Genomic DNA, 27,930 nt, shown 5'->3' on the forward strand with positions numbered 1-27,930 from the left:
ATTATCTTCTTCACATCAAACGATTTTCAAGAGGGTGGCAGAGACAAGGAGAAACTCCAACTGGTGCATATTATTCTTAGGTTTTAATGCACCCCTTGGCAGCCAGCCAAAGCGAGCTCTCAGAAATTCTGTACTCCATCCAGAAATCTCAGTGAAACCCTGCAAATCATGAGAGTTCAAACAATTAATGCAAGGTTCTCTTCATTTGTTTTCTTGGTTTGGAATTGTTATGATTCTGACTCCAATTTTTCCAGCATGGAATTTATAGAAAAGAAGAGCCCTGGAAGCAGCATGATTTCCTCCAACAGACTGGAAGCATCCTCCCGTGCCTTCACAAACCAGTGCTGCTCCATGATAACATCAGGGTTGTGGCCTCCGCAGCTCTGATGTGAAGCCGTTCCCAGGGCTGCGTGCCGCTGGCGGTGTGAAACCTCTTAATATCAGCTGAACGATTCGTACTGGGCGTCCTTCAGCGTCACACAGATCCCACTTCAGGAAAGCACGGCGTGCTGCGAGGCCGGTGACAAGGCCCTCTTGTACCTCCTAGCAGCAACTCTATGTCAAAATATCACCAGCAGAACAAAAACCGCGGCGCCGGCAGAACGCGCTCCGCGCTGCGGAAGCCCGCCGTCCCCATCGGAGGGGCACGGCGCCCCCGGGGAGGCCCAGCACGGCTGCGGGGCGGCCTAAGGGACCTCCCCGCTCCGGGAAGGCGGTGGGCGCGGGATCGATGCCGCCCGCGGGGCACCGAACGGCGACGGAGGGGAGGCGGCGCCCGGCGGGTGCGAGGCGCCGGGGGGAGCGGGACACCACCGCCCAGCCTCGGACGGCGGCGGGGAGCGGCCCCAGGCCCCGTGGCCTCCGCCTCCTCCGCCAGCACAGGGGAGGACAGCAGCTAGAGGGAGCTCCTCCGGACTGCATCTGCCCGTGCGCCCCGGCTCCTTTCATAGGCTCCCCCGCCTCCTCCCCTCCCTCCTTCCCCCGTGATGGCGGAGGACAGCGAGTCTGCGGCCAGCCAGCAGAGCCTGGAGCTGGATGACCAGGACACCTGCGGCATAGATGGCGACAATGAGGAGGAGGCCGAGCACGCCAAGGGGTAGGGCGCGCTGCGGGCACGGCGCTGCCTTTCTTCTTCCCTCTCTCAGGTGGCGGTAGGGCGGGCTCGGCGGGGCCGCGGCGGCCGTTCGCGGTGCGGGGAGAGCTGGGCTCCGGCGCGGGGCTCGCGGGAACGGGCGGCTGTCAGCCGGCGGGCGGCCTCCGTGGCGCGGCCCGCGCTCCGCCCGAGCCCATGCCGGCCGCGGGCACCACTCGCCTTCCTCCCGGGCCGCCCTCTGCCGTAGCGGGCGGGTGGGAGGACGCCGCCTGCCCGGGCCGCGCCGCCTTGCTCCGCTCCCGCGGGGAGGTCTTCGCCGAAGGAGGAAGCGTGGGGGCGGCGGGCCTGGGGAGCGGAGGGGCCTCGGCCGGGGAGGGTTGGGCGGCTGCCCCGGCCGGACGGCGGAGTTAGAAGCCGGTCCGCGAGCGTTCCTCGCCTAGGGAAGGGGAACCCTGCTCTGTTGTGTCTGTGCACAGCGGCTTTCCGGCACGGAGTGGCTCCGTCTCGGGGTCTGAGCCGTAGAAGCTTCCCCGGCCGTGCCGCTCCCGGCTGCCCCGCGTGTCCCGGCGCGGAGCGGGCACGGCTCTCCCCGTGCTGCGGGGCGGCACCGCGTCCCTGTCATGCGCTCCCTCCTCCTACTCGGCGTCCTCTATTGTCCGGATCGAAATAGCAGCTCTAAATCCACATGTTGTGTGGAGCAGAGAGGGTGCTTCAGCCAGCGGAGCGATGCTGTGCCGCCTGTGGTGGCTTTTCTCCCCTCGGATCGCCTGCAGCAGCCCAGGGACGCGAGCCCTGCAGCGCGGGCACCCCTCGGTCTGCGGCGTGCTTCCATCTGGGCACCCGCTGCCACGGGCCTGGCTCAAGCTGCAGCTTCTGGGAGGAGATGCGTTTAAAAACTGTCTTCGTTTAGACATGCCTTCTTGCTGTTTTGGGAGGTGGAAAACTGACGGCAAAGAAAATGCTTCTTTGTCACAACCAGGAGTAGCCCAAAATAGAAATAGGTTAATTTATATACCGCTACATGAATACCTTCCTCATGAATTTCTGATTCATTTGGTTGAGAGCATCCGTGGGGGTGATTGATGCTTGGAGATGTAAGCTGTTTGTCATCTCCTGCCCGAGGTTTGCTTGGCAACAAGCAGCTCTGCGTCTTACATGCAGTGAGAGGAGCCTGGGAACCCTGGAGGGGAGGAGGGCTGGCTGCTTTAAAAGGCAGCAAGGGGAAAACTTCCCTGTGTGCTGCTGGGTCTGCGCATTCACAGCGTGGATGCAGAGTGCTGCTGTACCCCAGCCTGGCCTCCACTGAGCTCACTGGGACACCTCATGCAGCTGTGGACTGTGCAGTGTTCTCTCAAAAACTTGTTTTTGTTGAGTGTTGCAGAGGTGTTTTAAGGAGTATTTCAAAGAAGCTCCTTAATTCGTCTTTATTTGGAAGATTTCGCTTCCCACTTCAATATGAAATGTAATGAACTCAGAAGGAGACCGTTGCTGTAGAGAAAAGCCTCTTAGTATCAGTTTTCTATGCTGTTTTCATTGCATGAAGTCTAATATTGACTTCAGAGTGACTGTATTATGTTTTAAGTATTTGAGAACCTTCTTTGCCACAACTTTCTGCAAGCTGAAGAATTCAAACAAGTTCCATCACATGCAAAGATATATGTTACGTTACAGTTACAACTACGTCTTAAGATCTGCCCTGCAGCAGGGAAGTTAACCCATGGCAATAGGAGCCCGTATTGTTCTCTGTTTTTTCCCCTTTGCTGTGTTTTCATTTTGGAAGTAGTTTTGAAGTTTACTTGTAGTTCATAGGTTTGGCTTTGTTTAGGTATGCAACCTATGAGCAATCGTACAACTTAAAACTGTGGCTCTGCCTACTGACTTGCTACGTGGTGAATGGTTTCCATTGATGCTGATCAATATTTAATCTCGTGCTGTCTTTACCTGTACCTTTTTTTTAATAAGGTCAGTATGTGTTGCGTGCCAGTCTCCAGTAAGATCACTTTGTAAATGAAATTACTTTCAAACTGTCTCTTAATCTATCCTTATAGTACTGCCCACAAACAGATATTGTGCATATATATATGTGTGTATATATTAAAAATACGTGACTTTGCAGCAGAAGATACCCGTTTTGACTCTCAACTGTGCAGATATCTTTGTTTCTGGTCCTGTTTTTTAGCTGCAGGATTATGTATGTTGTGTGACTCATTGCTGTTCTGTCTGCAGTTTGCTCCTGCTTGATGCGTTATGCTGTACTTGTTCTGCTTTGTAATAAAGTGTTGTTTACAAGGCAGCTTTATTGGTGTGTATGTAGAGAAATACCTTCTACTGCACCTGACTCCTCTGCTGAGCCTGGTTGGTGAGGTCTCTCTTCATTCTAAGCACCTCCTTCTGCTCCATGACAGAAGAGAAAATCTTGTAAACAGATGAGGAAAAATATGACCTTTAGACCCCACCCCCTTTCAACAAATGATTTACTTTGGATGTTTTAGTAGTATACTCCTTCAGTTATCATTAAAGGGCAACTTTCTAAACAGCTCTACTGTTAGATATAGATACGGTTTAGTGTATTTTTAAGGTCTGGAGGCAGTACTTTGTTTAAACACGTGAGACTGAAATCTTGGTTCATAGCATTACAGAGCAGCAGGAGCCAGGGGGAGCCCACAGAGCTGTGGGGAGTGTCTGTGGGTTCTGTCCTAAGGCACTGCTGCTGGGTTTTCATGCTGAAGAAACTTGCATTTCCAAACACTGAACTGTGTGCAAATGAAGTGTTAGTCCAGAAGGGCTGTCAGGAATGGGATTGCTAACTGGAATTTGAAGGATGTGTAGTAATCCTCTTTGGTCTTACACTGTTGAAATGGTGGCCTAATATAGGAGGGGGAAAGCTCTTTGCTTCTACACCTCCATTTTCTGTATGAACCAAGGACAGTCCCAGTATCAATAACGTTACTTTGAAATGTGTTGGAATCTTGCCTGAAAACATAAGATCTGATTTTTATGATCAGAAAGATCTACATAGCACCTTCAGAAACACAGTTTTGTGACCTCGCTTACTTGCAGGGAGACAAAAAATATGGTGAAAGAGAGGAAAAAACCCAGCTATACAGTGCTGGGCCTTGACAGCTTAAAAATAACCAGCTGAAATAGACGTTGAGTTTTAGATTGAGAAACTGTTAGTTTAAAATTGCCACTCCGTGTAACTCAAAGCAGATGTTGATATTAGAGCGAGCTGTTTCTGCCAAAGCAGGATTCAGTGTCCAAAAAGACAAAACAACACTGAAGAATATTCAGTGGGATGATGGCATATGAAACCAAGGGGACAGAGCGGTGTGAGCACCTGGCCGCTGAGGCTGTGCTCGTTCCATCTGAGCGCTGCCTGTTCCGCTCAGAGCTCCACACTGTGCTCCCTGCCTCTCCCCACAGGGGCTCAGTTAAAAACTCACACGCTGAGAGAGGCACAATTCTTCCTTCACATCTATATGAAACACCAGATGTGCGTACATAAGTGGAAAGGTATGTGGGTGGGATCACGGGCTTATACATGTAATGAAATGATGAAAATGTGGGCCTGAGTAACTTTCCTGTCGCCTGCTCCTGCAGCAAGGCCAAACCTTTAGTGCTTTTGGGGCAGAAGGGGGTCTTGACTCCTCTTATGCCTAGGCTGCAGTTGGATCACACATTACTTGGCCTCTCTCTCTGCTTTCCTTTCTGTCAGACCAGCATGGTGGGTGCAGTTAAGTACCACAGACCAGGTGGCCCATCCTCCTGTCAGCAGAGTGCTTGTGGGCTGGGCACAGCTCTGCCAGGCCCTGGGCTGACAGAGCAGCATTCCCACTGGGGCTGAGCTGCTTGGGGCAGCATCACAATTAGCTGCAGGTCCTCATCCTCCTGCCTGTGCTGGTTAACAGCGCTGTTTCAGATGTGAAGGTCAGCTTCCGTTAAGCTGTGGGAGTCATTTTTTCCAGCTATTAAGAGTGAGACATGTTTCACACCATACAGGTATGTCCGAGCAGACGAGAACTCAGATCTTAGCACATAAGAATGTTTTAATAGCTTTTAGTAGGAGTCTTCACTAATAATCTTGTTACCTTTGCATCTCCTTTATGCTATTATGTCCAGTGTAATTACTGAATATTGAGCAACAAGGTTCCTCCCTTCTCAGACCTTCTTTCTCCCAGCTTTAAGACTTTTCAGCTCTTTCTAAGGCTAAGGCTGAGTAGGACCACCAGTATGGTGCTTTGCTTTTGCCACAGTTCACTTGGTGTCTCTGGCTCGTTGAGCGTGTTGGTTTGACCCAAGTTTCTGTGCACTGCCTGCTGCCAGACCTCAGCTGCATGCGTGCCCAGGGAGGTGAAGGACATGGGGATTTTGCTTTGCATTCAGCTTTAACCTTCTGTTGGCTGTGACAGCGATGAGACCAACCCTAAGCAGCAGACTGTATAAAAATAATTGCCCTGAACGGCTCCAGTAACCTGTCAAATGTAGGTGCAAATGTTTATGTTGTGAGAGGCAGCATGAAAGTTCTGTAGCCAGAAGCTGAGGACAGGGATTTGTGAAGGTGCAGAGATTGTAGGAGAAAGAGGAGAGGGAGATTATTCAAGAAGGTTTCAAACGCTTCTTCCTGTTCACTCTCCCCAGCCTCAAGCAGAGTTAAGAAATGAGTAGTTTTAAATACTGTCCAGCCTCCATAGCAGCTTGGTTCTGTCTTCTCTCTTTCACAGCTAAAAAAAAAATGTATACATTTCTATATGGAAAAAACCTTTAGCTGGTTGAAGAACAAACTGCGATTATCCTGGTAAAAGTGCAGTTGAACTGGGTAATGGTAATTAAGCTTGGCAAAGCTGCTTTTTTTCTACACAGCTGCCAACCCCTTTTTTTTTTTTTTCTTTTTTTTTTTTTTCCTAGTACTCACTAGTTCTTTCACCAAACTAAATAGCACATTGACCCTGGAGTGAGCAGGAGCCCTGTGCTGTGAGTGGGCAGCTCCTGATGCAGGATGAGCTGCTGGGGAGCAGAGGTTGGGGCAGTGCCTTGGTGTGAAGTGGGGTCAGCTTGGGACACAGGATGGCATCTTTCTGGTGTTTGTCATGCTACAGGAAAAGGTGTAAGTTTAGGAAAAGTTTAAGTTCAAGAAAATGAAGCAGTACCTTGTTAAACGCGTCTTAGCAAAGGTGAAAATCTCACTTTCTCTGACATTTGTTTCAACATTGCCAGAGATGAGGAAGTCCTGGATTCTTGTCTGTGTGTTGTTGTTTGCTTGTTTGTTTGTTTTTCTGCGTTCTCATATTTATAACCTCTTGTCAGACATCTAAAGGGAATTTATAAACATGAGGGAAATCAGCTTTTTACATGGGTAGATAGTGATAGGGCAAGGGGGAATGGAGGGGGGATTTAGATTCGGTATCAGGAGGAAGTTGTTTTTATTGTGTGGAGTGGTGCCGGCAAACATTGCCCACAGAGGCTGTGGATGCCCCATCCCTGGAGGTGTTTAAGGCTGGGTTGGATGAGGCCATGGGCAGTCTGATCTGGTACGTACTTAGTGGCTGGCAGCCCTGTCTGTGGCAGGGGGTGGGAACTTGGTGCTCCTAGAAGTCCCTTCTAACCCAACCCATTCTATGATTTGATGATCTAGGTCTGTTCTTTGTTTAGATTCTGCACAAATGTTAGCTTGGTATACAGGCCTTCAATAAGATTTAAAAGCGTTTATTTGAAAGTGAGAGTTTAGGAACTGCTAATAGAATCACATAAGTGATCCAGCAGTACTGTCAGTGTGTTCAGAAAGCGCTCTGCCTGCCCAGCTTCACAGCTCAGTCTTTTGTTTCGGCAGAGCTCTGGTGAATACTCCAAGTTCTCCCTTCTGTGCTGATCTGTTATTCTGCTGTCCTCTGTGCAACTCCTGGGGGTTGATCCCAAATCTTGAATTTCCAGTTCTCAACTCGCTGGGAGTGAGACTTAGTCTGGTGTAACTGGGAATGGTAAGCTCTTGTCAGGGTTGATTTTTCTTAGAGAAAAGCAATGATGCCATAGAGTGAGTCCCTGTTTAGTTGAATGCTTGATTAATAGCAGGCTTTTGGCTTCCAAATTGAAAATTTGGTACTTTGACGCTGACATGAGTTCTGGCAAGGTTTTTTGCTGTTGAGGCAGGGCAGTATGGTCTTAGAGCAAAAACCACGGCCCTTGCAAACATATAGGCCTGAATAAATTTGTTAATGTTCTTCTGAGTTGGTTTGCCAGTGTAGCAACTTTTTTTTTTTCTTTTTTTTCCCCCAAAATTGTTTCCTTGACTTTTTTCTTTTCCACTGAAAAATGCCCAACTCCCCCCCAAACCCTAACGTCTGTATTGGACACCTTGGTATGTTCATGGCTTTGCTGGGAGATAAACCTCCTGAAGAGGCTTCATGCTAACTGACTCATTCCCTCCTTTGCTTTCCGTCTGAGAGTTGCCAACACCTCCCACACTTTGCAAATTCTAATCTGATCTTGATTCTATATCTCGATTAGTTGCTAAATTAAAATCTCCTTTAAGAAGACAGGAATTGTGTTATCAATAGTTGAAATATATCAGAATCTGCAAGCACATTGTACGCTTTGTTGTACTGATCGTTTTAATGCACAAATATTTGGGTTGTTTTGTGGTGATTTTTAATGAGATTTCACTAAGATTTTCATCACTGCTTCAATTAGAAATAAAATTTCCTGAAAACAGAACGACAAGAATCCAGTCAAAACCAATTCAGCTGTCTCCGATGGCTGAACATCATGGAGGACAAATATTGGGCCATCACCAGTTAGCCAGTTTTGGAGGGGGACGCCTTCCTTGGTTCCTGCACTTTCCTGTATTCCTCCAAGCTCAGCTGAATTCGTGTTTCTAAATGTCTTCGTCTCCCCAGGAAATTCCATCCCAACCCAGAGTTAACTGTCCTTGAAACACGGCAGACGGAATTTGTGGTTACAGGGTCTTGGGACTTTTATCCGTCCCTCCAGCAACCACTTGTAGAAGTGTCGGAGAACTCTTGCTCTGCTGTAGACAACACTTTAATGCACCTTTCTTGCTTGAAGTCTTTAGCCCAATTTTTCTGTATGAGTTGCTGCTTTCTGAGAAAACAGTTCATTAGGCTGGTGAGTCTCCTGCCTGCACGTGGGAAGGGTCGTTTCATGTTTGAGCTGAGGCACTTGCAGTGTATCGCAGTTTCGCACTGCTGTGTCAAAATGCCTGCTTGTGCTGGGTTCTGAGTGTCAAACAAATGAGGAGGCGCTTGCAGGAAGTTTTTGGTGAATACATTCTCGGTTCCCCCCACTTCCTTTCCCCTGCCTTGGCTGTAAATTCAAACTGCTGTTAGATTTTTCTCATAACACTGCTGATTTTTCCTTATTTAATCTTTATGAATTTTAAGTTTGGTGGTATTGATTTTTCTCATTGCACATTCTCTGAATTTCTGGCAGAAGTCCTGGAGGGGATTTGGGAGCAAAGAAGAAGAAGAAGAAACAGAAGAGAAAAAAGGAGAAGCCAAATTCTGGAGGCACCAAATCAGATTCTGCATCTGACTCTCAAGAGATTAAAATTCAGCAGCCTTCAAAAGTGAGAGCCTTGTCCTGTTTCAGTTTGTGTGTGCTTTCTGTTTCAATTTTTTAATCTGTGTGTTGATTTTTGTAAAAGAGAGTTGGTGTTACTGCCTTAATGCACCTGAATTAAGGCAACTCTCTTCAGAAGGGAGGTAAGTCTTGATGTTGGCCGACTGCATGAAGTTAGCCAGAGTTGTAACCACAGTGTTGTTTCACAGCAGTCAGAATTCAGGCTTTGTAGCAGAGAGCCTTAATCTGCACTGGTAATGATTTAAGAACATTTTGCATTTGAAGAGTTGCCTTTAGTTGCCACCTAACAAGGTTTAGTGCAGCTGCAGTTACATGGACAGCATACTGCTATCTCTTGCAAGCATCAGAAGGAGGAATGGACAAGTAAGCTCATGCTGACTGTATGCTTCCTGTGCTGTTCTATAGCATTTTACACTGACACATACACACAGATAGCTAAAATCCTATGCTCAGCCAGGCCAGTCCAGTCTTCAGCAAAATCAAATTGAGGTGAACGTGCTTTGTTAACCAGCCTTATTTGGGCAAAGTAGCAACATACCATCTTGCACAAAATGCAGTAATCTCTAACATGGAGATACAGACTGAAAAAACTTTTTGCCATCTGAAAGGTCTGCACTGTAAGTAAGTTTGCAAAGTTACTTGAGGGGATATGCAGCCTCTGTGGGTTTTTCTGCATACTTTTGACTACCAAGTTCAGTTAAAGTAAGTTAGTAATGTGCATTGGTGGCTTTTTATCATATCTCCAGTGAAATCTGAGCCTGAGAACTGAGGTTTATAACATGGTGATATGAAAGTTCATGGTCTACTGAGCGTGTTGATGCAGTTAGGTTTGCTTTATCAGATTAATGTGAAAGAAGTTACGCTAACTGTACCAGTAAGATTTGTCACCTATGTTGATATTTTACCAACTAATTTTTGGGAAGAAGTTGTGCTCTGGTTTGTTATCTAACAGATGGATTTTGTGTTGTCCCTCTGGATCTCCTCTGTGTCATACTCATTGCTTTGAGTGGATACATTTCCCACATGGGATGCGTATGTATTTGTGGAGTGATGTTATATAGTCTCTTGTCTCACTGCATGTTTTGATGTTGTTTTTGTATGAAGTATGTGGCATGAATTGCTCATGCAAGAAGACTGCAAGCAACAGCCAAGTAATCTTACACTCTTTCCTAGTGGGAGCGGGGTCAGTTTTAATATATAATTCATTGTTGTGGTATTGTGAGAGTTCCTAGATCCCCTGCTGACCAGATTTATTGTTGCATTAAAAGGAATCTGCTTCATTGCATCTGCAGGGCACTGGTCCTCAGCACCTTGCAGTTTTGCACACAGTTTCTGTAACACGCATTGTAGTTTGCAAACGTGGGAACTTATCCTTGTTATAGTAATGCATGTAGTGATATTTCACTAACACAACAAGTTTAGCAAGTTTGTTAGAATTATTAAAGCTTTGTTTTGTAGGCACACAAGGGATGTCTCATGCTGTACCGTAACTAAGCCGTATTACTGCCCTTACAGAGTTGCCTCTTTTCTGTTCTTGCAGATGCACCAGTGTTGGTTTGTTCCCCTTTCTGTTCATTGTTTCAGGTGTAACAACCTCATTAGTAGTCAGGTTTCTCTGTCTTGGACAGCTTCGGTGTTTCAGATTTTTTTTCAAAAGCATCTTAGACTGCTGGTTGGTCAGGGTGAAGAAATACATTTTTAAGTATTCTAGTGATACTTAGATTTTATGTTCCTTGTACTATGTGAAGGATGAAAAAAGCATGCTTAGCATTTGCTTGCTGTTTGTTGAAAGAAGCTCTGCAAAATATTTCAGAGGAAAGTGATGTCTTATACTTGGTCTCTAGGAGAATATACACAAGATCCTCAGGTAATATTCAGCAGGGCTTCTGAACTCATTGACAGTTATTTTGAAAAAGAATTTTGAGATGAGCTGAGTCTGTAAACTGGTGTACCAATCAGCAGATGAGAAGAGCAGAAGAGTGAGTCTCCTCTGCTTCTCCCTCTCTCATTTGTGATGCTGGACCTCTTGAGCACTGGCATGAGTGTCATCACAGCAATAAATGTATGTTAGTTGCGTGCTTAAGAGACTTTGCAGAGTCTGTTCTCAGTATTAGCCCCAGGGATGTAGAATTCCCACACTGGCTCATGTGAACTGGCCGGATCTCTGGTACTGTCAGTGATTTGTAGTCACCAGTGACCTGCACAGCATTCAGTCATAAAATAATTTAGTTTGAAAGGGACCTCTGGAGATCTTCAGCCCTCCTACTTAGTGCAAATCCAATTAGGTGAGGTTGTTCAGGCACAGATGGGTTTGTATGGACTCCAAGGATGGAGATTCTACAGCCTTTGGGAGCAGCCACTTCCACTGTTTGATCATCCCTGTGGTTAATATTATTATTAATAAATCCTTATATCTAAAATGGAACTTGATCTTTTTCAATTGTGTCCATCTGCAAAGGCTTGACTCTGTCTTCCTTACATCCTCCAATTAGGCAGCAATAAGATTTCCCACTCTCTTAGCCTTTGTTCAGCCGCCTTCTTGAGGGTTGCATGTCATGTGCTTCAGACCCCTCTTGGTCTTGGTGGCTCTCTATTGAATTCGCTGTGCTACATCAGTGGTTTCCCTGTAATGGGAAACCCTAAACTGTTATGGTCTCAAGGGTGGGAGATAAAGGAGAAGACTCTTGTTGGTACAACCCAGTATGCAGTTGGCTTTTTTGCTGTGAGAACAGACTGTTGGTTCACATTCAGTTCTGCCCACCAGGGCCTCCCAGGCTCTGCAAAGCTGCATCCTAGCCGGTCAGTGCTGGCCTCTGCCAATATGTGGGTTTTGCTGCATTTGCTGTAATCTTTCAAGCTTAATAGAGAATGATCTTACAATAATACCAAAACTGGAAGTACCAATACCAATACTGGAGGGGGTCCAGAGGAGGGCCACAGAGATGCTCAGAGGGCTGGAGCACCTTCCCTAGGAAGACAGGCTGGGGGAGCTGGGCTTGTTCAGCCTGGAGAAGAGAAAGCTGAGAGGAGACCTCATTGCAGCCTTCCAGCATTTCAAAAGGGATTATAAAAAAGGAGAGGAATCACCTTTTACAAGGGTAGACAGTGATAGGACAAAGAAGAATGGTTTTATGCTCAAGAAGGGAAGGTTTAAATTGGGTGTCAGGGAGAAGTTCTTCACAGAGAGAGCGGTGAGGTGCTGGAACAGACTGCCCAGAAAGGCTATGGATGCCCCATCCCTGGAGGTGTTCAAAGCCAGGTTGGATGGAGCCCTGAGCAGCCTGGTCTAGTGCCAGATCTGGGGGGTTGAAACTTGATCCTTTGGGTCCTTTCCAACCCAAGCCGTTCTATGATCCTTTTAGAATTTAGTAACTTTTTTAGATCATTTTCTCCTTAATCTACTAAAAGATTAGACTTAAAATATCTAAAACATACTGAATAAATCAGCATTGATGTATGATTACTTAATCTGCTGATAAGAGTTTAGAATTTATCTAGCAGAGTTAAAGTGTTTGTATCAGGACAGCAGGAAATTGTCAAATCGATTTTTACTTAACAAAAGCACTCTACATCACTATAACTTGGATTGGAGAATGCAGTTGGATTTTTATGCTTCAGTGGCATTGATTTAGTTTGTTGAACTACATGGAAGTGTGTAAATATGCTAGTTGACAATTATTCAGATGATGGGTGTTAAAGCGTGCTCACAGGCCAAAGTTAACCACATTTAAATTAATGAAAGAAATTGCATAACATTTAGAGAGCACATGTTTTTATTATAAGTAGAAAATGATGGCCTGCATGAGCTACAGGCCGTTGCAGAGCTACTTCTTCGGTGACTGAGGGCACTGAAGGCAGTTTCCTATCCAAATCAAGCTTGAACTTCATTATTACACGTAGATTATGGTGGTTTTTCAACACAAATCCTAGTCAGAAAATGAAATACTGAAATAGCATTGATGTTCAGCAAGAAAACATCAGGCTTCAAATCTTTATCCAGAAATATGTAACGTTTTTCAATCCATTTGAGACTGTTCCATCAGGTATATTTATTCCACTGCAAAGTCTGGGAAAACCTGAGCATAAGCATGCTGCTGGTATGCTCAACTTGTCGCTTGGGCGATGGTTCTAAAAAGAGAGAGAAGGAAGAGAGGGAGGGAAGGAGGGAGGGATAAGTTCCTTTACAGTTAGAAGTCTGTTAACATTATTCCTCTGCAATTTCATGTTCAGGTAAAACTCTCATTGTAGTTACGCTTACTCAGAATGCTCAGAAGTCAGAGTTTAGGAGCTCAGATCAGAAATGCCGAGCCTTAGGCTTTTGTTTTTCAGATAACTCTCAATAAGATTTTTCCACTTTTAAGTGGAAGATTAATTTATTTTACATCTGCTTCTGTAACATAAAGTTGTTTTATGTTATGAGTGTTGGTAGTAGTGGTAAAATGGTGAACTTCTATATGTTATGCAATGCAGTAAGCTGCCTACTACAAAATTCGGTACCTAATAGAAGGCAGGTCCAACATAACTATGGTTGTAAAGTGGGTATTTACAACAACAGCGCAACTGAAATATTGAGCCATACTGATCTTAAGTGATGTTTAATCATATATATATGAGGAATAACTTCAAATATTACTGTGTAGTGTCTTTAGATTTTTAGATATGAAAGCTGATCTGCTTTTTGCTGTTTATTCTATTTTACTATTGGGAGAGAAATAAGATTTTATTGTGGTACTGGTATCGTGGCCTAATGCTGCAGCTATATGTGGTACCAGCACTGAATTTTCACAGTCAAATGCAAAAACTACTCAAAGTTGCTAAGTGTTTTGTGAAGCTGCTTGTCTCCTTCGCACCTCTCCTTCCCTCCTCCTGCTGCTGAAGATAATACCGAAAGTGACCGTGGTAAGAAGAGCTTATGAAAGAATACAAAAGAGTAAAGCAAATGCCCGCATTTGTACAGTGTTCTAAACGAACAGCATGTCCAAAGTAATCTTCCCCTATTCTGTCTGTCTCCATGTGCAGAATCCAGCCATTCCAATGCAGAAGCTTCAAGATATCCAGAGAGCAATGGAGTTGCTCTCTGCATGCCAAGGTCCAGCAAAGAACATTGATGAGGCTACCAAACGTAAATACCAGTTTTGGGATACACAGCCTGTACCAAAACTTAGTAAGTTGAATTGGGCTTGGACGTGTGATCTTGAAAGAGTGTATACCAGTTTTTAAAGTGGGTGTTAAGTTAGACTGCATGTGAGTTCCTGAATCTTTTGTGTTGTTTATGTGGAATTATTGATATTCTCTAGGTGAGACATTGCCCTTCAAAATAATATGCAACAAAACACAGTGTTGATGATTCTCATTCTGGTGTTCTCTACAAAAATGCTACTGCAGTAATGTTCCTTTATATGTTTTAGGTCTGAACTCTTAAACAACAGAACACAAAGAGAACAAACACTTCAGGGCAAATTAAAAAATCTATCAAGTGGTGATGGGAACGAACTTTTGTTCTATTTATTTTCCCTGTTTGTTTTTTTTTGGGGGGGGGGGGAAAGGAAGGAAGGGAAGGATGGCATAGATCAATTTGCAGTCATAGTGATGGTGACTCTCCTGGTGCAGGTACAGTGTTTCCATGCAGCTTGAAGTGGTTAGTGATGCCTCCCTTGTGCCTGAACTCTTCCACTGTTCTTTGTTCATCTGTTTCTTCCACAATGTGCACTACCTTGGAAACATATTTTCTGAGTTCCTTTTGGAGAAGACAGCTGCTTACTCTTGGTTTTTGTTGTTGCTTTTTGTTTTGTTTTTCTTGACTTATTTCCTCTTCTCCTTTCACTTTTTTCAAGTCAAGCTGTTCTATCTCTTTTGCCCCAAAGAAACAGGAGCTGTCATTCTGTTCTGAAAGTTTGTCTCCATGGCATTGGTGGCTGGTATAGAATAGGCAAAAATCAGTTGAGTGTAAAGCACAGGAACACTCTTCTCCATCTGACCAAAGGGCAATGTTTCACATTAATCCAGGTCTGTAGCTCAGACTGTGTTTTCCCCGACTTCCTTGCATGGAGAAGTCCAGAGCAGAGTGCTCTCCACTCTAACGATGGTTTGTTAGGGCTGTTGAGTAGAAATACACTTTGCTGAATTAGGCTGGCAGAGGTTCTGTTCAGCGGTCTTTTTGAATTGCTTCTTGATTCTGTTGTTGAATTTTATTATCTTTTTTAGCTTAATCTGCTGAATGAATGTGATGGGAAGTCTTCATTGTTTGATACACAGGTTACATTCAGATGGAAAAAGAATCTGTTGATTCAAGAAGTAGCTGTAGGAATCTTGGCATTAAATTAACTTCAGAATCCATCTGCCTTATAATTAAGACTGTTAGCAAGAGATCCGTTATTGTATAATATTAGTTTGTCTGCTTTATAGTGAGACAGCTGATACTTCCAAAATTTATGTGAAGATGCTGGTAGTTCTGACTTTCCACATGAGACAGCGAGCCATAAGTACTTGTCAGGATTGGGCATTACTTGGGAAAAGTACGTACCATGTTTGGTAGGTGACACTCCATATGAGAGGAGCAATTTCTTTTTAAGCCTATTGCTATATTCTGATGAACTAGAGTTGTACTTTAAGGTAGGAGAAATACCCTTTCATGTAGGATTTTAAGATTTTTTAATCCTGTTCTCCCAGCATTCTTTACAAGCCCTGGCTTTGCAGTACTGCTGGTCCTTAGAAGTACTGCTGAGCTCAGACCTGTTCAAGGCAGTTGTAAACAGGATCCGTCGCTCCTTAGCCGTCAGTACGTTTCTCATGATTTAACCATGGATTTCATAGCTGGCCAAGCACCATGCGTGTGCTGTTAAACTGGTGTCCCCTATTATGAAATACTGGATGGAGTAGTTCTGTGGCTGGCTGTAGAAACTGTGATGAAGTTAGTAGTTAATCTGAATGCGGGTTATAAGAACTGAGAAGTTCTTGAGAGTTAATGGGGAAGCTAGCAGAGTAACTGTTCTTTTTTCTTCTTCTTCTCCTCCCTTGCTTTTTCCTCCTTCAAAAGACGAAGTCATAACTTCTCATGGTGCAATTGAGCCAGATAAGGACAATGTCCGCCTAGAGCCATATTCTTTGCCACAAGGTTTTATGTGGGACACATTGGATCTTAGCAATGCTGAAGTTGTAAGTAACACATTTATTATATGTACCTAAAATCACTGAAATATATTCTGCTTGATGTGTGTGGATAAGCCTTTTGTTTTTCTTTTTTTTTGTTTTCAGCTGAAGGAGTTATACACGCTGTTAAATGAGAATTATGTAGAAGATGATGACAATATGTTTAGGTTTGATTATTCCCCTGAATTTCTTTTGTGGTGAGTGGCAAGTGCTACATTCTGTTCTGGCTGGAGTGCAAAGGAAGGTGTTTTTATTACATCTTCTCAGGCAGTAATTTGTAATTATTTCTGTCATCGCTTCTAGGGCTCTGCGTCCTCCGGGCTGGTTACCGCAGTGGCACTGTGGGGTTAGAGTGTCTTCAAACAAAAAGCTGGTAGGATTCATAAGTGCCATCCCTGCAAATATTCGTATTTACGACAGGTAAAACACACCGTTACTTTCATATTTGTAAAAAATGAAATTTTTAAGTGGCAGGATACAAATCTTAAAGCTGGCATCCACTACTGTGGAGGGCTTACAAAGAGGCTCATTAAAATTTTTTTAGGGAATGGAGTTCTGCAAACAGCTTGGATGCTGCTTTGCATAACATACAGTTTTCCACTCGTGTCACGTTATCAGATTAATATTTGTTGCAGTCATAATTTGACACAGGCTGATTTATCTGTACATCAAGTTCTTCTATTACGATATGGAAAACTAATATTAAGTAATTGAGAATATGCAGCATGCTGTTTGTTTTTGTCAGTAGTATGTTTTTTTTTTTAATTTATTTTCTCTCTATAACGTCCTTTTAGTGTGAAGAAGATGGTAGAAATCAATTTTCTGTGTGTTCACAAGAAACTGAGATCTAAGCGGGTGGCACCTGTACTGATTCGGGAAATAACCAGAAGAGTAAACCTGGAGGGGATTTTTCAGGCTGTTTACACTGCTGGAGTGGTGCTCCCCAAACCTGTGGCCACTTGCAGGTAACCTAGGTGATGTTCCCAATAAGATTGGTTCCTGTAGTAGTCATTCTAAGTGCATGCTGTGTAATTGCCTACTGTGGTAATTTTGCAATGGTAGGTAGCTCTGCATTGCTATGCTGCTTTCTCACTCTCCCTTCCCAAAAAGACAGGGAGAGAAAATATGATGGAAAAAAACACATGGGTTGAAATAAAAACAGGGAGATCCCTCATCAATTACTCTCATAGACAAAACAGACTCAGCATAAGGAGATTAATATAATTATTGCCTACTGATAGCAAACTATAGCAGTTAAAACTGCAGGCCAACTACAGACTCTCCCCCATCCATTCATCCATCCTCCTCTACTTCTTCCTCCTGAGAAATGCAAGGGAACATTGAATGGGGACTGCGGTCACTTCTCTGACCTTGTTGGCTGCAGGGCTGTTCTCTCTCATTTTCCCACTCCTCTCTCCCAGTTGCTGTTCTGCAGTTTTTCTCTTCCTTAAATCTGCTCTCCCAGAGGCACAACCAATGTCACTCATGTCTCAGATGTGGCAACTGTGGGTCTGACATGGGACAGATGCTGGGCTCTGCTCCTAGACCACACCTGCAGCCCCCTCACTACCAAAACCTTGCCACGTAAACCCAATCTGGGTATATTCAATGTATATTAAAAAATCAAAGAAATTGAATGCTGCAGATTTGATTCTGACTTAAAAGCACAAGTATGTGTATGTGGTTTTCTGCTTGGTTTCTTTTTCCTTTTTTTTTTTCCCCCTTTGGAGCCTTGGATAAAATATCTTTTCAGAGTGAAATCTAATACTGAGTGTGTTTATTGTACCTTGAATAGATTAATAATGTTTCTGTTGACCTTCTGGTGAAAGCCATGCTAGCAATGGCAGCATTGTATACCTGTGTTTATCAAGTGGCCTGTTTCCCTGCTGAGATGCTTCCCTGTTGATCTGGTTGCTTGCCAAAGATGGCAGAACATTTCTGGGAATTGTGTGATCTGCTTTTATCAATGCTTTCATCTTTCGTGGAGAAAGGAATTTGATAAAAATGGGAAAACTACCACATGAAAATAGTTGTATGTTGTAAAGTATGATTTCATTTGCTTGGAGGAGATTTTATTTCTGCTGGGAAATGTTCTGTTTCAGTGGTATCCTTCTGAGGACAGAATACTCATGTATGAGCCTTTTGGTTTAAATTTTGTTCGTACATATCAACACCAGAGATTCTGTAACCTTCTGTAGGTAAGGATGGAAAAAAAGCCATTCTGTGTTAGAGTAACCAGGGACGTTCTGTTGCACTATGGTCTGCAGGGAAGAGTGCCTTCACCAAACTGCTCAGTGACTGAGTAAAGAGGACCTCTGTTTTTAAGCTTTGAAAACTAATCAATAATATAAATGTTACCTTGTAAGCATGAGAAGATTGGTGGGGATATGGCAGGTATTAGAATGTCTAACCCTGGGGTTACTCATTCCAAAGGAGATTAGATCCAAAATGTGGTGATTGCAGGCTTGTTTAACAGCTGTTGCTTAAGTGTAGCTTTCCTTTTTTGTTGATTTTTTTGTTTGTTGTTCAAACCTCCTACAGACATCAGGTCAGTAAAGGCTGGCTAGGAAATAAATTTGTAGAGGAAGAGAAGAGCAAGAAATTAGAGAAATGGATGCAGGTAAAGCTGACACTTGAAACACTATCTAATCTCATGCATTTTATCTCCAGATATTGGCATCGATCACTGAATCCCAGAAAATTGGTGGAGGTGAAATTCTCACACTTGAGTAGAAACATGACTCTACAAAGAACGATGAAGCTCTACAGACTTCCTGATGTAAGCAGTATGTCTTCTAGAGAATCCCCACAGTTATTGGGAGGCCCAAAATAACCTTCCATCTGTCTCTGACAGCTCAGGCTTTTGTGCCTGCAGAACATGGAAAAACAGAATCTTTTCTACCAAGCAGAAATAAGGGTCTATACTAAACAGAAGAGACTATTCCTAGAAGTGTAGGTTTATGTGTGGAGAAAATACAAATGTGGACTCAAAAGTTTAAAAAAACAAAACAAAAAAATTAAAAAAAACACAAGTAAATACACACAGAAACCTTGACTTCATAAACACATGGGATTGAGTTGAAGGTGCATAAGATTATTCTAGGTATAATTAATCTGATAAAAATTACTGCAGTAGAAAATTAACAGCTAACATTTTAAAATTCTTAGAAAAGTCCTCTAGAAAGTTAGTTGAGTACAGCTGGGATTGGTTGGTTCTACTCCAAGTCACAGCTGTTTCTTGATTGTCAGAGAAAGTTGTTCCTGTGCAATGAGCAGGCTCAGCAAAGGCTGCCTTGAATATTGTGTTATTTGCATGATGTGGCCAAAAAAAAAGTGTTCTGGCATAGCTAGGTTAGTTAAAAATATTTTTTCCATATTTCTGCTAATAGCTAGTCTGGCAAAAAGCCTTCACATGTATTTCCTTGACAGGAGAAGTCACTGTAAATAGTCTGAGATGAACTATTAAAAAATCTCATTGCTGTAATAACCTACAGAAACCAGCCTAAGTATATATGATTGAAAGCAATTTCTTTGCTTGTAGAAGCTACCTTTCTATTTGGAGGGATTTGCAGACTATCCTTTGGACCAGCGCCATATCAAGTAAACCTTTTTGATGTAAACAAACCCTCCTTTTAGGCTTAAAGAAAAAAAAAAGTACTTTTTTGTACTTACAATGTACTTTGTAATGATTTATCTGCCTTTGGAGAATTGTTTGTTTATATTTAGCTTGATGCTGCAGGCTCTGTTGTTACTGGCCCCTGTGAGTAATACACTAAGCACTCCTCAGTATGAAGCACGTGCCATGGCTTGATCTCAACTCCTGCTGCTGTCAGTGGGACTCATTTCCTGTGTTGCCCACGTGCTACCTATGCCTGCACGTGTGGGTTCTCCCTTGTGTGCAGGGCAGCAGTTTTCAGAGCTTACGAATTAATAACTGTATTAATTAGGTTTTAATCTTGGAGAACTAAATATAGCTTTCATCAAATCTGAAGATGTTTTTAAAAGTCTAAAAAGTCCCATAGACAATTTCAAATATAGGTTTCAGTAGCAACATCAGTACTGTTTCTCATGGAAACAATACAGGGTAAGAATAGCTTAAAGAATAAGATAAGGATCGTACAAAGGTCAGCCATAATCCAAGGGCTTAGGACTCCTTATACCTCAGTTGCTTGTTTACTTTTATATAGAACTTGGGAGATTCTTCTATGGAAAATAAAGATGCATCTTTTTCATAGAATCACAGAATGAGTTGGAAGGAACCTTAAAGTTCCAGCCCCCCTGCTGTGGGCAGACTTGACAACCAGTAAATCAGGCACTAGGTCAGGTTGCCGGGGCCCTATCCAACCTAGCTTTGACATTTTTGTTAATGTTTATTGCTTAGTTTTTGTGCTTTGGGTTCTGCAGTTTCTTTTCCTGTGGAAAGGTCTAAATGCTTTTGCAAATCTGTATTTTCAATCTAAGGCTGTTATTATAAACAGTTATGTCAGACAAATTGGTTCATTCTGGACAAACTGTCCTAAAATAAAAGCTTTCTGAATTCCTAACCACCACTTTAATGTCCCTCAGCACCAGTGTTTCTTGCATTCTAACCTCTTTTCCTAGAGTCCTTGAAATATCATTGCCACTGGGAGCTTATCTCCCTTTAATAGGAATTAGTCAATCCTAATCACAAAAAGTGTGAACTGGAAAGGTTTTCTGAAATAATAGAGGAAATACAGTAATTTCATCATTGAAGCATCACCCTAATTGAAGACTGTTTGTGCATAAACCTACAGGTAGATTAAAAAAGTAGGTGGAGGTGGTATTCAGTCTATTAAGCAAGGAGTTTTCTGAACGGGAGAAAATTTGGCTGTGTTTTGAATAAGGACAGGAGTGTGTTTGTATATCTCTTTCTGACTGAGCTCCTGAGCTAGAATACTCATGAGGGAATATGCCCAAGGCAGCTCAATGTTTGGAGCAGAGAAATACAATTTAGCCCTATTCTGAAAGTTCTTCTCCACTTCTGCAGTTGTAAATAATCACTTAAGCTGGCCATTCTAAATGCTTCTAAAGATGTTCCAGCCCAACTGCTTTTTGTCCCTTCATGCTCCAGTGTATAGCTTTAGAAGACAAAGGCTTGGGGGGGGGCAGAGATTAATCTTTCATGTTGTTGTTCATAAGGAGGTTATGAACAAAATACAGCATATAAAAGGGTAATTCTCCTTATGGATTCAGAGCACTTAAAATTCTTGCGAAGGTGATGTGCTGTCACAACACCATCTCAGGAAAGCAGTTAGACTAAACCCAATATGGGACTGTGGCAAAATTTGCCTTAATTTTTCATCTAGCTGCTGAATCCCAGAGCATGTGAATAAAAACCTCCCCCAGAATAACTCCTTTTTAAGTGGGATGTAATCAGCTGCACTAATTTCAGGCTTCCAGTAATCAAGTCACTACCTGGCTGCTCTTGCAGTTGACTTTGCTATGATTAATGTGGTACATGTCCAACTATGTGGCTGTGACAGATGAAGCAGGATAAACAAGCTCTGAAGGAGAACGAGGCTTTCTCTTCCTGAATGGAAATAGTCAAGAAAGCTAATAAAAACTGGGGAGAAAACTTTTGCTCATTTTGCTGGGGAGCCACCTTTGCTCATTTAAAAGTTAATCACATAGTACCAGAAAGCAGTTTTTCCTCTTCCAGTGTTTACATTCAAGTAAACTGCAGTATTTGTTAAAATACTGTAACTTTTTAATTTCGGAAAGCTTGAAGTTATGAGAAGCTTTCCTGGTAAATTGTGGTTGGGTATATATAGAAATTTGAGTTGGCAAAAGCAAGCTTACAAGCATTAAGAACAGGTGGAATTTTGTGTTAGAAGATTTCTAATTAAGCATTATCATTTGACTTTGGTTCATAGCTTGACTAATATTTTTAAATTTGAATCACAGAGGTTCTTATCTTCAGGTTAGCTTCTGATGTGTAAGTTGTTTCGTGTTTGATTTCTGTCCCTGGGCTCCGTGTAGTTTAGAAGAAGATAAATACTGATGGACCAGCAAAAAAGAAAAAATTGGAATTCAAATGTGTGAAGCCTGGGCTGTTGGCAGTAGCATCTCCTTCTCTGGAGAAATGAAGTTGCTTCAGTACTGGAATATTAAGATTGAAGTGCCCCAGACTGTCTCAGTAATTAGAAGAGGGGGAATTCTGATTGAAAGCAGTCTGTAAAGTAGCATAAATGAATTAGGTGGCTAGGGTAAAGTAGGCTAATAATGAATGCATTAGAGCAAGTGGAATGATTGTGCAGCCTATTTCCAGACCTTGCTGTGTATGCAGTTTTCCTTTCAACATCTTAACATTTATTTTTCTTTCTTACATAAGGCTACAAAAACTTCAGGTTTGAGACCAATGGAACAAAAAGATACTAAAGCAGTACAAGAATTAATCAACACTTACTTGAAGCAGTTTAATCTTGCTCCTGTGATGGATGAAGAAGAGGTGGCCCATTGGTTCCTGCCTCGGGAACATATTATTGACACTTTTGTTGTAGAGGTAAAACAATCCCTAACTACCTCAAGAACGTGCATGTGAATGCTGCTTGTGAAAAATTATTATCAGCATCGAGTTTTTTGAAATGCATTTGAGATCTGATCTCATGACTCCACATTTTATTCTTCATATTGCATTCTTATGGTTAGGAAATGCTTGTTTGAATGTCATAAACTGCATTGCTCTTACAATTTTTTAAAGAAGAGTTTTGAAATCTTAAAATATCATTTGAGAGTTTTGGAAGTTTTATGTCAAAGAACCTTACACATCTTCAAAAACAACCTTCCCACATTCTGTGTGCCTCCCTGATCCCTGTTACTTCTCTAGAGAAGTGACAGTAATTGTCCAATACTAAGTAATGGTCTTCAAATCTGCTTTTCTAGAAAAATGATTCAATGACTGATAAAAGGATTTGGTTTGAATTTGGTTTTGTTCTCACGAGTGTTGGATGTGTTTCTGCAATGTGCCAGTTCAACATTTTTACTTCATTAAAACCAATTTTTAGCAACACCTGCTATGTGGGAATTGTATGCATTTTTTTTTATAGTCTGCTTCAGTAAAATATATATATTTTTTAAAGAATGTCTGTATGAATATTTATGATTTTGCGTGTGTGTGTGTGTTGGTGCTGTGGTGAATTGCTGTCAGCTAGGAGTTCAGTTCTCTTCGGTTCCTAAATGATTATCTGCTGCTTCCTCCCCTCAGCCTGAATTGTTGTGACAACACCTGTGAATAAGCAGTACAGGAGTGGGGTAGTGTCTGGATTGGAAATCCTCAAGGAGTGGTTGGAGGTAGCTGCAATTAAGCTAGTGGAGGAAGATGCACTTTTCCCCTTGGCTCCATGCTGTATCAGGTGCAGGCATCGTTTTCAGGGAGTGAAGTGCTTTGTTTGAAGTGATGAGGTTATTTCAAATGATCAGCAATGAAATTATTAAATTTAGGACATCTTAACAGAAGCTTTAAGTAGCGGTTGTCAGCATTTCCACACTGCAGTGTGAATTCATTCTGGAGTCTCAGCTGAATTTAGAAACTTAGTGCAGCTGGAGATAAGAGGTGCTGCTCATCAGTCATGCTTGTCCAGAGTTACTTTTCTTCTTACTGTGCAGTGGATCTAGTGCTCAGTGGACTTCTCCATGGTCTGGTTTGATTTATTGCTCCTCTTCCATTCTCTTCACCACCCTTTCATCTTCTGGGTTAATTTTTTAATCTGTGTTGGTGAATTCAAGTCCAGAACTAAAAGAAGGCAAAGGAGACACACAGTTCTGGTGCTTGTGGACTCTTATCTTCATGGAGGAATCATGAAACGTGATCAGAGTGGGAACAGTGAAAGTCTGAGTGGCGTTCTTTGTGCTGAGCATGTCAGTTATAACCCACGTGTTATTTCCTATTGCATGCACTCTTGAAAATAGTTAAACTTCATTATGTTCATTAAATATTAGGCAAGTTTCTGTAGGATATTTTGGATTATTGTCTGGTTACCTTTTTTTAATGACTACTAGTTTTATTAGAATTTCAGTGTAATTTAGCACTGTTGTCTAGCAACAATTGGATTGGACTTGTTGATTAAAAATCTTGAGAGCTGATCTGAATATGCTTTGTATACATGCAGAGTAATTATTTTCTATTTTTAGAAAGTTGAGAAAATGGTTCCTCCATGTGAACCTCATCAGGTTAAAAAAAATCATAAGAAAAATATGTTCAGTTGGGAGAACTTTTCTATATGTATATTTTTGGGAGGAAAGTATGTTTTGTTATCTTTGTTTATAGAAAGACAAGCTTGGGAAACAAATGCTTTGACCGTTGGTTGTCAAAATGTTATTGGTGTAAGAGAGCAGAAGAATCTAAATATTTGTGTCCTTTTCTGAAGTGACCATTTCTGACTGCAGTCTCACTTTGATGTATCAGTACATCCTTGTCAATGATTCCGTTTCTTCCATTCTTCAGCCAATCCTGTCTCTCACGGAATGTATGATGTATAAAATTGTGCTGCGTTGTACACTCAGTAACTGAGTGGTTATTTATTAATTGAGTATTTTTGTTTGTTTGTTTTGTTTGTATTTTTTAGGGCTCAAATGGTGTTTTAACAGACTTCCTGAGTTTCTACACATTACCTTCAACAGTGATGCACCATCCTGTTCATAAAAGCCTGAAAGCTGCCTATTCCTTTTACAATATTCATACAGAGACCCCCCTCTTGGATTTAATGAATGATGCACTCATAATAGCTAAGTTGGTAAGTATTTTTCCTTCTGCTATTTTCATGAAAATATTCTCAGGAGTAATGGCAAGGTAAAAACTGTCAGTAATTTATGTTTTCCATTGCATTCTGTTCTCTTTTAATATCCACAGCTCACAGTGCATGTGATGAGACTAGTAGACGTTGAAATATAAAACACTGTGTTTGCTTTTCCTTTTTACTTTGAGTAATGTTAGCAAGTGACAAGTGCATGAAGATCAGAGCATTTGCAATAGCTTTAACTATGTAAGGATCCAAGAGCACACCGGTGGCCATATTCATTCAGTACCAGAAGAATGAAAAGTATCACTAAAATCTTTTCCCTTGGAAGAGTTAACAAGTTCTAATAAATGCATTAAATGAAGTGTTTTTTTCATTTCTACAAAATTAAAAAGTCTGTGCTCCAACTTTTATCTTGTTAAGAACTGCTGCCTGTAAAGTTACATAGATGATGTCATGTAATTCTTAAGCACTGTTTTGTACGTGGAATAACTGGTGCATGATTTAGTTAAATGAAAGGGAAGAGACTAGAAGAGCTTCTAGACATAGGAATCATAAGGGTTTAGTGCTGTCTGATTAAACCTTTAATCATCAGGGTTCCACAGCAGTATGGCACAAACACCATGGTGCTGTAGTCTGTGGACAGAGCTGTGCAGGTCCCAGCACTCTGAGTGGATTCTCAGAGACCTATGTAGGCTGGCAGTTAACAGCACTGCACGTCCAGTCCATGGTATCCATTGCAGCAGCAGTTCCCAGCGCAGTGCAGAGCACAGCATGTGTTGTACTCCTCCTGCTGGAAGCTTGCCTCTGCCAGCTGAGGTACTGCGATGTTACACCTAGCAGATGACTGCTCAATGCAGGGAGATGTTGTGTTCTGTCTGACCCTGTTCAGAGCCACTGCCTGTCTGTGCTCCAGATGAAGCATAGGAATTTCTGCACCGATCCTTTATAAAGCCTGTGGACTGTGAAAGCTGTATCTGTTCAGACTTCAGGCAGCATGAAAGCAGCTCCATAGTCTTCATCTTCTGTCTCTCAGCCATGCAGCACTGCAGCTGAGCTAATGTGTATGACATGAACTGCTTGCTGAGGCTTGTTTGAGCTATAAACAGTATTGAGTCAGGTAACTATTTGGCAAAGAGATCTCTTGGGTACTCACAGGCAATACAGAACCCCATTGCTCAGGCTCCACTGTAATACCAAAGGAATTTTAAAGACAGGCTTTCAAAGGTATTGAAAAATATGAAGATACAGGTGTTAGTATAGTTTTCAGAAGTGCCTAAACATACTACCTATTTCTGAAAGTCAAGTGAAAGATAAAAAGGTTGGTCTCCAAATGTAATGTAGCATGGGGAGTTGAGTGGCTGGCCATACAGCAGGCCACTGAATGGGTCACAAACCACAGAATGGTCTAACCACAAGGCTATGCTACCTTCCCACATCTATGTTTTTCTTAGAATGTGTTGCATGATGCTTTTCTGTAGATGGGTCATCATGCAGTGAAAATACTGAGATTAAATTGCCTGTGGATTTCCAAAGTACCTGTTTGGTCTGTCTGCAGTCATTAAGTGCCTGAGTACATTTGCAGGTCTGGCACTGGGACTTTCAGATGAGGAGAAGAGAGGCAGGACAAGAGAAATGTTAGGTGCACTCCTAACCACAGCTTTTTGTTTACATGTACCTCACATCACTACCTTTGTATCAGGTCTGGTTAGGATGGAGTTTCCTTTCATCATGGCAGCCCATATGGAGCTGTGCTTGTATTTGCAGCCAAAGCAGTGTTGATAACACACCAGTGTCTTGGTTATTGCTAACTACCCTCTTAGAGATAATCTTCAAGCAAAGCTGTGCATTACTTTCCACTGGGAAAATTTGTGTGTGCGTCTAATTAAAAAGAAAGATTTATTCCCATATCTTTTTTTTCCCAACTTAATTTGATTAGCCTCTTGGATATTGTTGTGTTAACTATGAAAACTCTCATTTCTGTGTCACTTGAAGCATTAAAACTTTTTAAATGTTTTGCTATTGCCAGAAAGGATTTGATGTGTTCAATGCACTAGACTTAATGGAAAACAAAACGTTCCTGGAAAAACTCAAGTTTGGGATTGGAGATGGAAATTTGCAGTATTATTTATACAACTGGAGGTGTCCTGGCATGGAATCTGAAAAGGTAAGGGATTTAAAAAAGAGCTTCTGAATTCTGCTAGGTATAGTAATATTTTAATCTACTGGCCAAAATGAGAAGAGTTTTAAAATAGCTGTTTTAATCGGGGACACTTAAGATCCATAATTCCAGTGCAGAAAACTAAGAATACCTAGATTTATTGCTGTACATAAACTAAAATGCCACGTTTCTATTCTTCCTGTAGGTTGGTCTTGTATTACAATGAGGACACACGTTTCTAGAACTCTGAGGTCATCATTTGAATTAATTTGATCTCCATAACTCTTGGAATGATACTGTTCAAGAGGAGTTAAAGCACAACGTCAGTGATACTGAAATAGTCCATTAAACCTGAACGATGAAGAAATCCACATGTGACCAAATTTATGCATTTTCAGATAAATCAGAAGGTCCTTGAAACTTTTATTGTCCATGAAAAGAATAAAAGCACATTCATTTAAGTTTCAAAGCTTAGCTTGCACCTTGATGAGAAGAAGGTATTTTTTTTTCCACTCTGTAGAAAAGACTGTTTTGTATAAACTGAACTTCAGTGGTGGATTAGGGTACAAAAATATTTGCTATTATGTGGATGAACTGCTGCATTTCTATTTATTAAGTGGTGGTGTATGTTTGTCAGTGTAACAGAATGAAGGATACAAACTCGAGTATCTTTGCTATATTTACTTCACGTGGATATCATCATTTGGGGAAAAATCATGAAGTATGATACGTTTGTAGCTCTATGAAAGTCCTGGATGTTTTTTGTAACTGGAGCAGTATGACAATGTACTGGTTTAACTAGTGCATTTGTTTCTCCATGAGCAACGCTGCCAAATCAATAAAAATACAGATTTGTATTTTGATCTTCAATAGATCAGTGGATTGATTTAACAGTATCGCACTGTTCAGTGCAGGTGTTACCTATGTTGCCGGAATGATAATACGTTACTGTACTTAATTTACAGTTGTGGCACAAAACCTTAGTTTTTCCTCAGTAGAGTAACATCAGCCTGTGTGTAAAACTAAGAATTTTAGTAGTGCTATCAGGATATTTATAGTTTGAATGTTTTCAATGCTTCTGCAAAATTGCACATATTCCTTTGTCTACTTTGATTTCCTATGAGGTCTGTAATTCTAATGAAAAGTATCTCGTGTAAATACGTATTCATAAATTGTTC

At 42.0% G+C, this 27,930-nt stretch overlaps 1 protein-coding gene across 1 annotated transcript; it reads left to right on the forward strand.

The window, feature by feature from the left end:
* The first annotated feature begins 909 nt into the window (after positions 1-909).
* NMT2 (N-myristoyltransferase 2) lies at positions 910-27,622 on the forward strand. The gene is made up of 12 exons (XM_052694988.1): positions 910-1,096; positions 8,537-8,672; positions 13,706-13,850; positions 15,723-15,841; positions 15,941-16,032; positions 16,139-16,255; positions 16,630-16,800; positions 18,506-18,614; positions 22,188-22,358; positions 24,421-24,588; positions 26,621-26,758; positions 26,958-27,622. Exons 1-12 carry the CDS (start codon positions 987-989, stop codon positions 26,976-26,978), a joined length of 1,497 nt encoding a protein of 498 aa, XP_052550948.1. The 5' UTR covers positions 910-986; the 3' UTR covers positions 26,979-27,622.
* Positions 27,623-27,930: the final 308 nt, after the last annotated feature.

This window comes from Tympanuchus pallidicinctus, unplaced genomic scaffold, assembly GCF_026119805.1.
Source record: "Tympanuchus pallidicinctus isolate F22 unplaced genomic scaffold, pur_lepc_1.0 scaffold3, whole genome shotgun sequence".
In the NCBI taxonomy this organism is placed as follows: Eukaryota; Metazoa; Chordata; class Aves; order Galliformes; family Phasianidae; genus Tympanuchus; species Tympanuchus pallidicinctus.